At 42.8% G+C, this 17329-nt stretch overlaps 1 protein-coding gene across 2 annotated transcripts in view; it reads left to right on the plus strand.

Moving 5' to 3' along the window:
• Faf2 (Fas associated factor family member 2) overlaps nt 1–17329 on the plus strand; it is a 65485-nt gene that overhangs the window by 37453 nt on the left and 10703 nt on the right. For both annotated transcript variants that reach the window (XM_045152744.1, XM_045152745.1), the window contains 4 exons: nt 5489–5627; nt 7283–7368; nt 7703–7794; nt 10101–10278. In XM_045152744.1, coding sequence (XP_045008679.1) covers nt 5489–5627; nt 7283–7368; nt 7703–7794; nt 10101–10278 — 495 coding nt within the window. The remainder of the gene's footprint in view (nt 1–5488; nt 5628–7282; nt 7369–7702; nt 7795–10100; nt 10279–17329) is intronic.

Below are 17329 nucleotides of genomic sequence, written 5' to 3' on the forward strand. Positions count from 1 at the left end.
TGCCCTCTGTCCTGTCGATCCCTAGGTTGCTGATACCAGAGCACTTTCAAATATACACTCATTTGCCTTGTACCTTTACCTTGTAGCTTTTTGTACCATTCAAAGAGCTCATCATTGGAACCTGCAGTGTCCAAGGGTAGGCAATGCAGAGTGGCTGATCAGGCTCAGTAAGCAATATGGTCCAGAGCCATACCTAGGCTTTATGAGGAAGTGAAATGTTTATGGGAAGCTGGGCATGGTAGCATGCATTTGTAATCCCGTCACTGTGGAGGATAAGGTAGGAGAATTTTGAGTTTGGAGCCTACGTGGGCTACATGGTGAGTTCACGGCCAAGTCTAGGCTACAGCAAGACACTGTCCGTGCTCTTCCCAACAAAAGAAAGAAAGAAAAAAAAAAAAGAAGAAGAAGAAGAAGCCTATGGGAACACGGGCCAGGAGATGGACCTGGAAATGTAATGTATACAAGTCTATCCCACCTCCAAATGTGAGATAGCCTTTCCCTAAGCGGCAGAAATCCAGGGATAAGATGATAACTTCCCCTTGGTCTTGCTTATGACTTCCTTTCTTTAGTAAAGTTCATAACGGCTACCAGTTACCTGTTTAGTTTCTGTCCATTTTTTACTTAGCAATGGGGACATAAACCCTTAAACTCATAACGAAAACTGAGTTGATATATCTTTCTTAAGTTGTATTGGCTGTGGGAATGTTTTATAATGAGAACCAAAAATATTAAAGCCTTTACCCATCTCTAAAATTTGAATACAAGCCAGGTGTGGTTTTAATCCCAGAACTTGCGGCTGAGCTAGGGAGATTGCCATGACTTAAAGGCCATCCTGGGCTGCAGAGTGAGTTTTAGGTCAGCCTGGGAGAAATGTTTTTCTTTCTCTTTTTTTTTGTTTTTCGAGATAGGGTCTCACTCTAGCCCAGGCTGACCTGGAATTCACTATGTAGTCTCAGGGTGGCCTTGAACTCATAGTAGTCCTCCTACCTCTGCCTCCCAAGCACTGTATTAAAGGCATATGTCACCATACCCGGCATCCATTCTTTTTTAACACTTTAATCCTAAGGTTGGGGAGATGGCTTAGAGGTTAAAGACACTTGCTTGCAAAGCCTGGCAGCCCAAGTTGAGCTCCCCAGTGCCCATATAAAGCCAGATGCACAAAGTGGTACGTGCGTCTAAAGTTCATTTGCTATAAAGCCCTGGCACACCCATGCATACTCTCTCAAATAAATAGAAACATTTTTTAAATATTATTTGAGTGAGTGAGAGAGAGGCAGATAGAATGGGCATGCTAGGGCCTCTAGCCACTGGAAACGAACTCCAGACACATATGCATCTGGCTTACGTGGGTACTGGGGAATTGAATCTGGGTCCTTAGGCTTCACAGGCAAATGTCTTAACCGCTAAGCCCAATCAAAACATTTTATTTTATTTTTATTTATTTGAGAGAAAGATACAGAAATAGCCAAGTAGAGAGGGGGGGGAGAGGGGGAGGGGGGAATGATAATGAATATGGGTGTGCCAGGGCCTCCAGGCACTGTAAATGAACTCCAGATGCATGTGCCCCCTTGTGCATCTGGCTTACGTGGGTCATGGGGAGTCAAATCTGGGTCCTTTGGCTTTGCAGACAAGTGCCCCAATTGCTAAGCCATCTCTCCAGCCCAGTAAAAACATTTTTTTAAAAAAGAAATGATCCTAATCAATTTCAGAGAAAACAGTCAAAATGCCAATCTTCTGAAGAATTCTGATTGCTGTCTCATACACACAGCTTCCTAAATTTTATATTTTTAATTTCCTTTGAATGTTTGTGTCAGTGAATTGGGTTTGATTTGTAAGGGTCCAAGAATCGCTGAAGAAAGACCCCAGACTCAAATAGTATGTAAAAACAAAGAGTGTTTATTCTACAGAATCAGCCAGCATGTGGGGGTCAACCATTCATACAAAATGGTGATGCAGGCCCCTTTTAAGCATAACTAGGGGAATTTTAGGTGGGTTAGGTAATCTTTTAAAATGATTGTCTAGGTAAGCAGCAGTTACAATTGTACATTTCTGATTGGTTGGGGCAGAAGGCATGAAGGGTTGGGAAAGGGCATGTTTCTAGAAATTTGACTCAGCCCCCAAAGCCCCACCACCTTGGGCATGTCCTTTGTGTTTTTTCCCCCAGAAATCTTGCCTGCCTCTCCGGGAAACTGAAACTTAGGCCTAGCTATAAACTGGAACAAATTTGATCCTCTCAGATTACTCAGGAAAAATTCTAAGTGTAATTGTATACATGTGGGGAATTTGTGAATAAGAATAGGTTTAAGGCCATGGCTTAGCAGTTAAGGCAAAGCCAAAGTACCTTGGTTCAATGCCCTAGGACCCACATAAAGCCAGATGCACAAGGTGGCACATGCATCTGGAGTTTGTTTGCAGTGGCTGGAGGCCCTGGTGCCCCATTTTCCTCTCTCAGCCTCTACCTCTTTCTCTCTCAAAAAATAACAAAAAAAGAAAAATAAAAAAAGAATAGGCTTAAGCCAGGCATGGTGGTGCACACCTTTAATCCCAATACTCTGGAGGCAGAGGTAGGAGGATTGTCTTGAGTTCGAGGCTACCTTGAAACTACATAGTGAATTCCAAGTCAGCCTGGGCTAGAGTGAGACCCTACCTCAAGAAACCAAAAAAAAGAAAAAAAAAAAAAAACAGGAATAGGCTTAAGATTTGCTAAGGAAAGTGTCAGAATTTAGTCACCTTTTCTGTACCGAAATTTTTTTTGTGGGGGGGGGGCAATCCCAGCAGACTGATTTTTTTTTCTTTTTTTTTTTTGAGGTAGAATCTCACTGTAGCTCATGCTGACCTGGAATTCATTCTGTTGTTTCAGGGTGGCCTCAAACTCACTGTAATCCTCCTACCTCTGCCTCCTGAGTGTGCTGGGATTAAAGGCACCATAAAGCCCACCTCCTCATTTTCTTATATCTAAACAATTAACAAAAACTAATTTGCAAATTTCTAAAATGTAAACATTCCCTCCAGTATTTATTTCAAATAAGTGTAGAAGAAATGTACATTAGACATGTCTCCCCCCCACAAGGCAGAGCCTCATTCTAGCCCAGGTTGACCTGGAACTCTGTAGCTCCAGGCTGTTCTTGAACTCAGGGTCATCCTCCTAACTCACACTCCCAAGACCTGAGATCAAAGGCATACACCTACTGTGCTTGGCTTAGACAGTTTGTCTACCACATAGATACAATAAACAAAATAACTTTAAGAACATACAATAGTAAAATAATCAGGAACTAAAAAGTTTTGAGTAAATATTGTTCATTGCTTTATTAGTATTTGTTCTTTTAAAGTATGCATGTATTTATTTAGACAGGGTCTCATTATGTAACCCTGGTTGGTCTGAAACTTGCTGTGTAGACCAGGTTGGCTTCTTCTGCTACTGCCTCCTGAGTGCTGGGATTAATAGGTAGGCACTACCATGCCGAGATTTTTTTTTTTTTTTTTTTTTTTTTGTGGGGAGGTAGAGGTTCTAGTATTAAACCTAAAGGGTCTCAAGCATAGTTAAGTATGCACTCTACTGAGCTATACCTCCAGCCTAGAGATAAACTAATTGTTCATATTATTTAATTATTTATTTAGTTTTTGATTCTTTGAGGTAGGGTCTCACTGTAGTTCAGGCTGACCTGTATAGTCTCAGGGTAGCCTTAAACTCATGACAATCCTCCTACCTCTGAGACTGGCATTTTTAAAAAATTTTAAATATTTATTTATTTATTAGAGAGACACACACACACACACACAGAGAGAGAGAGAGAGAGAGAGAGAGAGAGAGAGAGAGAGAGAATGGGCACGCCAGGGCCTCTAGCCACTGCAGATGAACTCCAGACGCAAGTGTCACCATGTGCATCTGGCTTACTTGGGACCTGGAGAATCAAACCTGGGTCCTTAGGCTTTGCAGGCATGTGCCTTAACCGCTAAGGCATCTCTCCAGCCCAAGACTGGCCTTTTTTTTTTTTTTTTTAAATTTTATTTATTTATTTATTTGAGAGCGACAGACAGAGAGAGAAAGAGGCAGATAGAGAGAGAGAGAGAGAGAGAATGGGCGTGCCAGGGCCTCCAGCCACTGCAAACGAACTCCAGACGCGTGCGCCCCCTTGTGCATCTGGCTAACGTGGGACCTGGGGAACCGAGCCTTGAACCAGGGTCCTTAGGCTTCACAGGCAAGCGTTTAACCACTAAGCCATCTCTCCAGCCCAAGACTGGCCTTTTTATGTGAGAGAGAGAACTGGTGCGCAGGGCCTCTGCCACTGCTATTGAACTTCAGATGTGTGCACCCCTTTGTGCGCATGTGCAGCCTTGCGTGCTTGCATCACTGTGCGTCTGGCTTATGTGGACCCTGGAAAGTCGAACATGAGTCTTTAGGCTTTACAGGCAAACCACACGCCTTATCTGCTAACCTATCTCTCCAGCCCTGAATATTCTAAGTAAATGAATATTGTTTGCTTTCCGTGGGAAAATATGTATGGCATGTTTCACTAATTTTAACTCAGCTATATCATCAAGGCTTCTTGTTATGTTAAATGTAGATGTTAGCCTCTGCCCCATTGCTATGTATAGAAACCCAAAGCATAAAGAGAAGGTGTTTAAACATGATAGGGTGAGCTCTGAAGGAACAGAACTGTGGTACAGTATACCCTTAAGCTGTGCAGTAGCTTCCAGGGCTCCAAATCTGGACCAGCTCCATGGGGGTCATTGGCTGTAAACCTTTAAGCAAAATTTACTTGTCCCTTGGAAGAGCAAATAAATTTTAACTACAAGTTCAGGTTTAAAGTTTCCATAATTTGAATAGCTCAGAAATATAAACTAAAAATTTTAAATTTGCCAGTTGTAGTGGCATATGCCTTAAATCCCAGCACTCGGGAAGCAGAACTAGGAGGATCACTGAGTTCAAGGCCAGCCTGAGACTACATAAATTAATTTAAAAAATTGAAATTGAAAATCGGTGGACGACAACAAGGACAGGAAAGGCAAGTAAAGCAAACAGGAAGAGGTGTGTGTCCAGTGAGACTGCTGAGGATGGGGGTTACTGACCACGTGCAGCTGTGGAGCACTTGGAATGTGCAGGCGTGGCTGAGGCATTGCATTTTCAAGCATATGTAAAAGAATGCACAAGTGGCTAGTGGCTGCTCAATGAGACAATTTTGAGATCATGATCTTGTATTATAGCCCTCAAAGGCCTCTGTTTCCATAGAAAGCCTCAGGATGTATTAGACCCATGTGGAATTTGAAATTCTGGTAGTTTGCATTCTTGAGCAGGCAGTGGAACAGTCCCTGCAGCTTAAGCCCCTTTGGACCTGCCTGCACTCTCAGGTTTGATGGTTCCTCCCTGGCCACTCACTCCCCTGTGCTGCCTAGCCTTTGGCTCTGAGAAGAACCTGTACAAACTGGCCCACTCCATATGCACTCCACAAGCCAATTCACATGATATTTATTCCTTCCTCCCCAGGTTTGCTCTGCGTTTCATACGGCCTGACCCTCGCAGCCGGGTCACAGACCCTGTTGGGGACATTGTTTCATTTATGCACTCTTTTGAAGAGAAATATGGGAGGGCACACCCTGTCTTCTACCAGGGAACGTACAGCCAGGTCAGTGCCACAAACCAAATCATTGCCAACTTGCCAATATGATTCTGTCCTCAAAGGGGAGCTCAGCCTGGACCTGCTCATCTCATGCTGTTCTTAACTCATAGACTGAGCTCTTCATCCACTACAAGAAAGGAAAGAGAATGGAGAATCTTCTTACGTGGGTCATCCTTGATCTAATCCCAACCTTCTTTGGAGGTCTTTTTCTATACAACTGTCTCCTTTTGCCCTAGGTTCCAACCCTACCCTTCCCCAGATACTTATGTAGCAGAGCCTTTGCTGTTGCCATTCCTCCCTGTGCCTGGAGCTCCTTCTTCTCCTATGGCTGATGGGGATCTTGCCCATGTTTCAAGCATCTCATGTCACACCCCTTTGCTAACCTTTCCTGTATCATATCCTGCCATCTAAAGTATTGCTCTTTCCTTTGTATTTCAATCACTTTGTTTTTAGATCTATATTGATTTCACATCCTCCTCTTATCAGACTGTACACAGCTTTGAAGGCCAAGCCTGAATGAATCCCCTCCCTCCCTCCCTCCTTCCCTTCCTCCTTCCTTCCTTCCTTCCTTCCTTCCTTCCTTCCTTCCTTTTTTTGTTGGTTTGTTTTTGGTTTTTTGAGGTAGGGTTTGACTCTATCCCAGGCCTAAATCCATTTTGATCCCTTACAGAATTGAATGTATAGACCATACGCTCAAGGTGGCTCATTTCATTCAACAAGCCACTGTCACCTTAGGGGAAGAAAAGTTCATTGGGTGTTAGGCATACAGTTTGCCAGAGGGGGTGGGGCAGAATTAGCTTGTTGACATGGTTAAAAGGTTCTATTCTGGATCTTCCAGGATTCATGAATTTTATCTAGAAGAAAGAAAAAGATAATAGCCTTGCTTCTGCTTTGTTTTTCTTACATCTGCTTTTTCTTGGTCAGTCTTCTTGCTGGTTGCTGCCATCCCACTCAGCAAATGTCACACACATACCTACTATGTAGCATTAAGGCACCAAACACTATGCTGCAGACAGCAGGGATTAGGAAGAGAAGCAACTCTCAGGTACCCTTCTCTCGTTGCTGTGATCTTGAGGGTTGACTATTATTGGTCGTTCAGGAAACGTTAGAGTGTAAGGGACTCACATATACACCCTGTGTAAGTATACAAAATATACAAGCTTACAAGAAGCTTGGGCATTTTCTTTTGTCTTAAAGAATCTCCCCTTAGGGTGTCCTTGGGGGATGCCCTGGTTCTTCATCCCTATTTGGTATTTAGCCTGGATCAAGCTCATCTTTGCAGCATTTTTTTTTTTTTTATCAGCAATAATTTTGTAGCTGTAAAGTGGCTTTTCACGTGGTCAGATTCTCTTTTATCGTCCCGTACATCACGGGAGCAAGCTGGCTTTGCTGTGACTTATGTGTATCCATTTGTCTGTGCTCATGTGCCTGTTGCAGTTTACATCCTAACAACACTAAAATTTTTATTAGAACTTGTTGGCTTGGACTTTATAGGGAGAAAAATGCTGGGAGAAAGGTAGAAGCACAGGAAATAGTTGGGTTTCTTGTCCTTTTCCCTTCTGTCTTTTTATGTTTCTTATGTAACTGTATCCACCTGGACCCTTTTCCCAAACCCTAGCTCCAGGTCTTTGTAGTGAGCAGTGATCTCCTTTCTGTCTCAGGCACTTAACGATGCCAAGCGGGAGCTTCGCTTTCTTTTGGTTTATCTTCATGGGGACGACCACCAGGACTCGGATGAGTTTTGTCGGTAAGTGTATAAATCATTTTCTTTTTTTTTTTTTGTTGTTGTTTATTTTTATTTATTTATTTGAGAGTGACGGGGGTGGGGGGGAGAATGGGCACGCCAGGGCTTCCAGCCACTGCAAACGAACTCCAGACGCGTGCGCCCCCTTGTGCATCTGGCTAACGTGGGTCCTGGTGTAATCGAGCCTTGAACCGGGTCCTCAGGCTTCACAGGCAAGCGCTTAACCACTAAGCCATCTCTCCAGCCCCTACATAATTTTCTTTCTCTTTCCTGACCCTTTCTGCTAACAGCTTATACTTGGTAAGTTGTTCTTATGCTGTTTTCATCCCATTCACAGCAATACACTCTGTGCCCCTGATGTCATCTCACTCATAAACAGTAGGATGCTCTTCTGGGCGTGTTCTACAAACAAACCTGAGGGGTACAGGGGTAAGTTGTATTTCTTCTCACTCACTGAGATTGTCAGAATGTCTTTGTAAAAGTCTACAAAGCCATGCCATGCCTTAGGTGAGTGTCATGTGGCAGACATAATGCTAGTTCTTGAGGTAAGGTCTCACTCTAGCCCAGGCTGACCTGGAACTCACAAGTGCCATCAAGCCAGGAATGGTGGCACACACCTTTAATCCCAGCACGAGGGAGGCAGAGGTAGGAGGATCACTGTGAGTTTGAGGCCACCCTGGGACTACAGTGAGCTCCAGGTCAACTGGGGCTACAATGAGACCCTACCTCAAAAAGACAAAAAAAAAAAAAAGATGTGTGCTGTCATTTACTTTTGTTAGCAGTCCTGAGAGACAAAGGTTCTGTTGTTTGTACTTTGTGATTTAGGAACACTTCTGCCTGAGAGTTGAAGGGCCTGTGATGATACTCCTAGCAAGTTTTGGAATAAGATCAGGTCTTATGGACTTTAAGGCCCATTTTTTTCTAGCTGACCATTGCAGAGACTTTTATATTTATTTAAGTTATCCCTGGCCAGAAGTGGCCTTGAACTCATGGTGATCCTACCTCTGACTCCCGAGTGCTGGATAAAGGCATGCAAGCATGCAATACCACACCCAGCTGTTCTCTCTTTCTCTCTCTTTTTTTTTTTTTTTTTTTTTTTCGAGGTAGGGTCTCACTCTGGTCCAGGCTGACCTGGAATTAATTATGTAGTCTCAGGGTGGCCTTGAACTCATGGCAGTCCTCCTACCTCTGCCTCCCGAGTTCTGGGATTAAAGGCATGCACCGCCACGCCTGACTTTTCTCTCTCTCTCTCTCTTTTTAAATATTTTTATTTATTTGAAAGTGACTGAGAGAGAAAGAGACAGCGAGAGAATGGGTGCGCCAAGGCCTCCAGCCACTGCAAACAAACTCCAGACATGTGCTCCCCCTTGTGCATCTGGCTAACATGGGTCCTGGGGAATCGAGCCTCAAACCGGGGTCCTTACGCTTCACAGGCAAGCACTTAACCACTAAGCCATCTCTCCAGCCCTCTCTTTTTAAAAAAAAAAAAAAAAAAAAAAAAAAGATTTTATTTATATATTTGAGAGAGAGAGAAAGAATGAGGGGGAGAGAGAGAGAATGGGCATGCTAGGGCCTCTAGCCACTGCAAAAGGACTCCAGATGCATGTACCCCTTTGTGCATCTGGCTTACATGGGTCCTGGAGAATCGAACTGGGATCCTTTGGCTTTGCAGGCAAGTGCCTGAGCCACTAAGCCATTTCTCCAGTCCAGAAGCATTGTTTGAGTACCTTAGATACTAATAAGGATTCAGAAAGTTCAGTTCATTCTGGCATGATTTTTTTGTTTGTTTGTTTTTTCGTGTTTTTTTGTTTTTTCTTTTTTTGTTTGTTTTTTTTCTTTTTTAATTTTTTCTTTCTTTTTTTTTTTGTTTTTTACTCTGGCATGATTTTTTAATTGGAGATACATATTTTTAGCAATCATCTGAAGATACACAGGTATACAGAAAAGAAAAAGTCATTTTGAAGTTGTTTCTTCTCCTCAGCAACCTCAAGTGGAATAGGTGTTTTTCTTGCATCCTAGAATCTTAATTTTGGCTCTTAATTGTTTTTTAAAATCTGACAAATTCTTACAGCCTGCATTTTGCCATCGTGACATGGCTTTTATAGGGCTGGGGACCAATATAACAAACTAAGAATACTCTTTGCAGGTTATAAAATTTATTTGCTCATACCAGGAGAACATAAACGAGACTGCATTGTGGAAAAATTTTGAGTGTTAGCAGACCAACTTTGTGATCGCATGTGGAGCAGAAAATGCTTTGTTAGGGGCAGGAAAAGAAAACATGGGAAAATGAAGTAAGAAAGGGTTAGGTGAGAGGAAGAAAAGAGAGATGATAATATATATGGTGCTGGGAATCAGTGCCAGTGGTCTCTGAATGAGAATTGCAGCCTTTCTCTGTTTGAGTTATACCCCATCACAACAGCAAGTTTCTTTGTAGATTCCTTGTTCCCTTTGACTTAGACCTTTCACAACAGTAAGGTTCTTGGTAGATCCTGTTCCTCCCATTAGGTATACCTTTCCTAGCATACAGCAACAACCACACCCCACCAGAAAAGCCTGTCCTATTCTAATTAAGCACCTAGTTTAGGAGCACAAACATGTACCAGTAAGAAACTAGGAGGGGAAAAAAAGGTAAGCAAAGAAAAGATGACATTTTTTTCTCTGCCCATCAAGTTCTGTGGCTGATTTGTTTCATCCCCAAGTTCTGCCCTTGATCTCTTGGCTCTTTCTGTCAGTCTCACAGGCTTTACGAGAGAATACCTATCCATTCCTGGCCATGATTATGCTGAAGGATCGGCGGATGACTGTAGTGGGACGACTAGAAGGTCTCATTCAACCCGATGACCTCATTAACCAGCTGACATTTATTATGGATGCAAACCAGACTTACCTGGTGTCAGAACGCCTAGAAAGGTACTTAGGGAGTTCCTTTATGAGTAGGGACAAACTTGTGTTTGGAGGGCTGGCCTAGGACTCTACAAACTTCTTTCTCTGTCGTAGGCAATTTGAAGAATTTTGCTCCATGCTCAAATAAGTATTGTATCACTTAGAATAGCTGAACATCATAGAAAGAACTTAAGCGTGAAAAATATGGCCTCCTTATAACTCTCCCCTATTAAATAAATTATGTAATTATTTAAAAATTGGAAAGCACAGAAAATAGCAAAGAAAAATAATTTTACATTTACATTTGTTTGCAAGCAGAGAGACAGAGAGAATGGGCCTGTCAGGGTCCCCAGCCACTGCAAATGAACTCCAGATACATGTGCCATTTTGTGCATCTGGCTTTACGTGGGTATTACAGAATTGAACCTGTATCATAGGCATTGAAGGCATGCACTGCTGAGTCATTTCTCCAGCCCTAATTATTATTATTATTAATTAATTAATTTATTTATTTACTTTGGAGGTATGGCTTCACTCTAGCCCAGGCTGACCTGGAATTCACTATGCAGTCTCAGAGTGGCCTCAAACTCACAGTGATCTTCCTACCTCCCCCTCCCTAGTGCTGGGATTAAAGGTGTGTGACACCATGCCTGACACCTGTTTGCTTTTAATTTTATAGACACATACATTCCTGTGTAAACATTCTGAAGATAATAAGGAGAAAAAATGAAGTTAGGGCTGGAAAGATGGCTTAGTGGTTAAGTGCACTTCCTACACAAGTAGTATGAGGGCCTGAGGGAGACTGAACTACCAAATTCAAATCTCCAGATCCCACATGAACAGTTGGAAGTGGTCATGCATACTAACCCCAGTCCTGCAGGAGGGGCAGAGACCTGAAAATTTTGGAGTCCCTCATGCTTCAGAATTAGTATACAAAGAGACTCAGGCTCATAACAAGACCACGTGGAAGGATATTGGAGTGGAACACCCAACATTGCATTCCAGCCACCACAGGCAAGAGTGGCCCCACCACACGCAAGCAAGTAGGCAGCACAAGGGTACATACATGTGCATATACTACACACCACACTGTACATACATGGAAAAAAACACTGAAGTTAAATATCTTCTCCTATACTTACCCTCAACACTAACCATTTCTGACATCAGCTTGAGGCAGGGCCTGGCCCCACTCTTAATTAGCAGTTAATTCTGCAGCAGTAGACAACAGCTGGGTGCCCGTCAGTTCAGTATAGTTCTGACACTACACTGTCTACCTGGTGGGGCATCAGAAGCTCCCACATTGAAGACTCAATCCTCAAAATTGCCACCTACTCACTTTCAGATGCCAGTTGCAAAACGCAGAGTATTTTGCCTGTGCTTCCAGAACTATAAATCAGAACTCTCACAATTGCCACTTGGATTAATTTGCTGAAGCAGTTTATAGAACTCAGGGAAGCACTTAGTTTCAGCTGTCCAGAAATTCTCTAAACTGTCCTTCTGGGTTCTCAGGGAGATGTATTGCATAAGCATGATTATAGCATTAGCAACCATGTTAGAAATATGACTGGATAAAGAGATATGATTTAATATAAGTAGGCTGGGCAGGGAAACCTAGCAAGGCCTGTCTGTTCAGATTCCTATCCTTGTCTGCACCTTTATTCTTCACGGGCCTGGGCATGAATATGGGGGTCTGAAAAAGGAATAATAAATAAGACAGTCTTATGAGTCCAAAGGAATGTCTATTGTCAGGCAAGGGCAGGTGAAATTTTTTTGTTTTGTTTTGTTTTTTTGAGGTAGGGTCTCACTTTAGCTCAGGCTGACCTGGAATTCGCTATGTAGTCTCAGAGTGGCCTTGAACTCATGGTTATCCTCCTACCTATCTCTGCCTCCCGAGTGCTGGGATTAAAGGCATGCGCCACCACACCCAACTATGAGAGATTTTTTTTTTTTTTTTTTAAGGTAGGGTCTCACTCTGGCTGAGGCTGACCTGGAATTCACTATGGAGTCTCAGGGTGGCCTTGAACTCACGGGGATCCTCCTACCTCTGCCTCCTGAGTGCTGGGATTAAAGGCGTGCGCCACCATGCCTGGCGAGAGAATTTTTTTAAAGCTAAATTATGAGGTTTATTCTAGAAAGAGTTAAGAGGTAAAGCAAAGCAGGAAAATACTCAAGCCAAAAGAAAGGAGAGGCTGAGTAAATCTCCCTCACTCGCATAGGGAAAGATTTCTCTTCAGGAAAGAAGAGACCTGTGTATGTGTTTCAGGTCTGTTTATAAAAATAAGACATACAATTAGAATAAGTCTCATCACTAGGCTTAGTTGTATAGGGAAGGACCTGATTGGTTGGTTGGTATGTATGTATATGTGTGTGTGTGCCTCCCAAGTGCTGGGATTAAAGGCGTAAGCCACCATGCTGGACTTGTGAACAATATCCCATGGTAATTCCCTCCCTCCCCAACTTTCCACTTTGAAACTCCACTCTCCATCATATCCCCTCCCCCTCTCAACCAGTCTCTCTCCCTCCCTCCCTCTCTCTCTCTCTCTCTCTCTCTCTCTGTCTCTCTCTCTCTCTCTCTCTCTCTCTCCCTTTTTTTTTTTTTTTTTTAAGGTAAGGGTTTCACTGTAGCTCAGGCTGACCTGGAATTTACTATATAATCTCAGGGTGACTTCAAACTCATGGCAATCCTCCTACCTCTGCCTCCCTAGTGCTGGGATTAAAGGCGTGTGCCACCAGGCCCGGCTAGTCTCTTATTTTGATGTCATGATTTTTTCTTCCTGTTATGATGGTCTAGTATAGATAGTGTCAGGCACTGTGAGGTCATGGATATCTAGTCCATTTTGTGTCTGGAGGAGCATGTTGCAAGGAGCCCTGCCCTTCCTTCTTTTGGCTCTTATGTTCTTTCTGCCACCTCTTCCGTGATGGATCCTGAGCCTTGGAAGGTGTGATAGAGATGTTTCAGTGCTGAGCACTCCTCTGTCACTTTTTCTGAGGACCATGGTGTCTTCTAAATCATCCCAAGGTCACTGCCATCTGAAAAGAGAAGGTTCTCTAGCCAGAAATGAGAGTGGCATTAATATGTGGGTATGGACATTACGATAAGTGCTTACTGGGCAGTTTGATGAGCATAGAATATACTTTTATTTTTTCGGTTTTTTTAAAATATTTTTAAATACTTTTTAAATTGATTTATTTATTTGAGAGCGACAGACACAGAGAGAAAGACAGATAGAGGGAGAGAGAGAGAATGGGCGTGCCAGGGCTTCCAGCCTCTGCAAACGAACTCCAGATGCGTGCGCCCACTTGTGCATCTGGCTAAGGTGGGACCTGGGGAACTGAGCCTCGAACCAGAGTCCTTAGGCTTCACAGGCAAGCGCTTAACCGCTAAGCCATCTCTCCAGCCCAGTATATACTTTTAGCCAGTCAGCAGCAGATGTTACACCCCTAGGGCTCATAACTACCCCTGTTGTAGGTTTTCAGTATCAGGGATGTATTCCCTCCCATGGAATGGGCCTCTAGTCCAATTAGAGGGCAGTTGGTTTCCACCATAACTGACGCGCCACTATTGCACCCATTGACTCATTTGGCCTGGCTGGCCAAACATAAGGCTTGCAGTGTCCACTGTTGTGTATCTGCTTTTGCAAAAATTTTTTGTGAACCAGTCTGGTTCATAACCATCTGTGTATAGGGCCTTTTCTTTGGTCTGTTTTTTTTTTTTTGAACCAGGAGTACCATTTATAAGCATTTATTTATTTTTTGTTTTTTTCAAGTTAGGGTCTCAATCTAGCCCATGCTGACCTGAAATTCACTATGTAGTCTCAGAATAGCCTTGAACTCACAGCAATCCTCCTACCTGTGCCTCCCGAGTGCTGGGACTAAGGGCATGCACCACCATGCCTGGCTTAGCATTTATTTTTTTTATGAAAAATATTTTATTTGTTTGAAAGTAGAGAGAGAGAGACACACACACACAGAATGGGTGCATCAGGGCCTCTAGTTGCATGTCCCACTTTGTGCATCTGGCTTTATACCAGTAGTGGGGAATTGAACCTGGGTTGTTAGGCTTTTCAGGAAAGCACCTTAACTGCTGGGCTATCTCTCCAACCCCAACATTTATTTTTCTTAAAAACTTTTAGGAGGCTGGAGAAATAGCTTAGTGGTTAAGGCACTTGCCTGTGAAGCATAAGAACTTCTGTTTGACTCTCCAGGTTCCACTTAAGCACAACGTGACATAAGCACGCAAGGTGGCACATGTGTCTGGAGTTCAATTACAGTGGCTGGAGGCCTCAGCATGCCAATTCTCTCTCACACTCTTTCCTACTGATGTAAAATAAAACAAAACAATTGAGGACTGGAAGCTGGGTGTGGTGGTGTATGCCTTTAATCCCAGCACTTGGGCAGCAGAGGTAGAAGGATTACCCTAAATTCGAGACCACCCTGAGACTTAATTCCAAGTCAGTTTAGGCTAGAGGGAAACCCTACCTCAAAAATACAAAACAAAGCAAAACAAAAATTATTTTTTAGGGCTGGAGAGATGGCTTAGTGGCTAAGGAGTTTGCCTGCGAAACCTAAGGATCCAGGTTCGATTCCCCATAATCCACATAAGCCAGATGCACATGGTGGTGCATGTATCTGGCATCCATTTGCAGTGGCTAGAGGCCCTGGCATGCCCATTCTCTCTCTCTCTTTCTTAAATAAGTTAAAAAAAAAAATCTTTTTTAAAATTATTTCAAGCCAGGTGTGGTGGTCCACACCTTTAATCCCAGCACTTGGTAGGCAGAGGTAGGGGGATCACTGTGAGTTTGAGGCCACCCTGAGACTACATATTGAAGTCCAGGTCAGCATGAGCTAGAGACCCTACCTTGAAAAAGCTATAAAAAAAAAGTCATTATTTAAGAAAGAGAGAGTGGGCTGGAGAGATAGCTTAGCAGTTAAGGCACTTGCCTGCAGAGCCAGAAGAATTGGGTTTGATTCCCCAGGATCCACGTAAGGCAGATGCCCATGGTGGTGCATGTGTCTGGAGTTCATTTGTAGCTGCTGGAGGTCCTGGCTCCCATTGTCTGTCTCTCTATCTGCCTCTTTCTGTTTCTCTCAAATAAATAAAAATGAAATAAAATAAAATTTTAAGAGAGCAAGAAAGTATAGGTGCTTCTGGGCCTCATGCCACTGCAAACAAAGTCTAGACACAAATGACACCTTGTGCATCTAGCTTTATGTGGGTACTGGGGAATCAAGACCTGGCTATCAGGTTTAGCAAGCAAGCACCTTTAACTAAGCAATCCCTCTAACGACCCTGGAGTAGCATTTATAAAAGATTAATAGTTACCATTATGATCATTATGAAGCTAGTACAAGAGGATCTTTTCCTATTGGAAGGAGGCATAAGTCAGTGTTAACAGATGAATATTGTAAGCCTTAAGCATATAACCAAAAGAAGTATTGATATTTAGAATCAAACAAGGTAGCCTGTTAGCATAAATCATTATTTATATATTTTAGTTATGCTCAGAGAATTTTTTAAATATTTCATTTATTTGAGAGAAAGAGGCAGATAGAGAATGAGTGAGAGAATGGGCGTGCCAAGCCCTCCAGCCACTGCAAACAAATCCAAATGTGTGTGCCGCTTTGTGCATCTGGCTTACATGGGTACTGGGAATCAAACCTGGGTCCTTAGGCTTCACAGGAAAGTGCCTTAACTGCTAAACCATCTCTCTAGCCCAAAGAATTTTTTTTTTTTTTTAATTTACTTGAGAGAGCAAGAGAGAATGGGTGCACCAGGGCCTCCAGCCGCTGCAAATGAACTCCAGATGCATGTGTTACCTGTGCATCTGGCTTATGTGGGTCTTGGGGGGATTGAACCTGGATCCTTTGGCTTTGCAGGCAAGCACCTTAACCACCAAGCTGTCCCTCCAGCCCAGAATTTTTTTTAAATTATTTTTATTTGAGAGAAAGAGGCTGAGAGAGAGAGAAAGAAAATATATGAGTGTTCCAGGGCTTCCAGCCACTGCAGATGAACTCCAGTTGCAGGTGTCACCTTGTGCATCTGGTTCACATGGGTCCTGGGGAATTGAACCTGGGTTCTTTGGCTTTGCAGGTGAGCATATTAACCACTAAGCCATCCTGCCAGCCCCAGAGAATATTTTTAATCTGCTCCAAAATAGAAAACCAAGGGAAGATTTAGAATGTGTTTTATTCAACAATTAGAAGCAAAGTTCTCATTTCTATGGCTTGCCTTGGAGAAGGTGTTAAGAGCTAGAAACTGTAGATAAAAACTTGTATAAAGCTAGGTATAGGGTCTTATGCCTATAATCCCAGCACTCAGAAGGCTGAGGGAAGAAAATTTCCTCACTATGAGTTTATGGCCAGCCTGGAATACAGACAGTGTTCCAAGTCAGCCTGGGCTAAAATGAGATCTTGCTCAAACAAAATAAGACATTTAGCCAGGCATGATGACGCATGCCTTTAATACCAGTACTTGGGAGGCAGAGGTAGGAGGATTGCTGTGAGTTCAAGACCACCCTGAGAATACAGGGTGAACTCCAGGTCAGCCTGGACTAGAGTGAGACCCTACCTTGAAAAAAAAGCAAATAAACAAACAAAAAAAGGACATTTATAGAGAGGGGCTTTATATACATATCATAATTTCACACTTTTTTAGTATTTTTATAATTTCTATATTTTATAAATTGAAATGATTCTATTTTATAAGCTTTTTGCATGTTTATATGTAGCATATAGTTATTGCATTAATCTTCTTTTCATTGTCTTACTTTGGCGTGTATATAGCGTGTGTGTGCACATACTCATATAAGTGTGGGGTCCAGAGAGTGTATCAGCTGTCTTCCTTTATTAACTTTTTTTTTTTTTTTTTTTTTTTGAGGTGGGCTCTCACTTTAGTCCAGGCTGACCTAGAATATTCACTGTGTAGTCTCAGGGTGGCCTCGAACTCATGGTGATCCTTCTACTTCTGCTTCTCAAGTACTGGGATTAAAAGTATGTGCCACCACACTTGGCCTGACCTGCTTCTTGAGTCCAGATTTTTTTCTCTCTCTCTCTATATATATATATTTTGTTGTTG

This window comes from Jaculus jaculus, chromosome 6, assembly GCF_020740685.1.
Source record: "Jaculus jaculus isolate mJacJac1 chromosome 6, mJacJac1.mat.Y.cur, whole genome shotgun sequence".
Taxonomy (NCBI): domain Eukaryota; kingdom Metazoa; phylum Chordata; class Mammalia; order Rodentia; family Dipodidae; genus Jaculus; species Jaculus jaculus.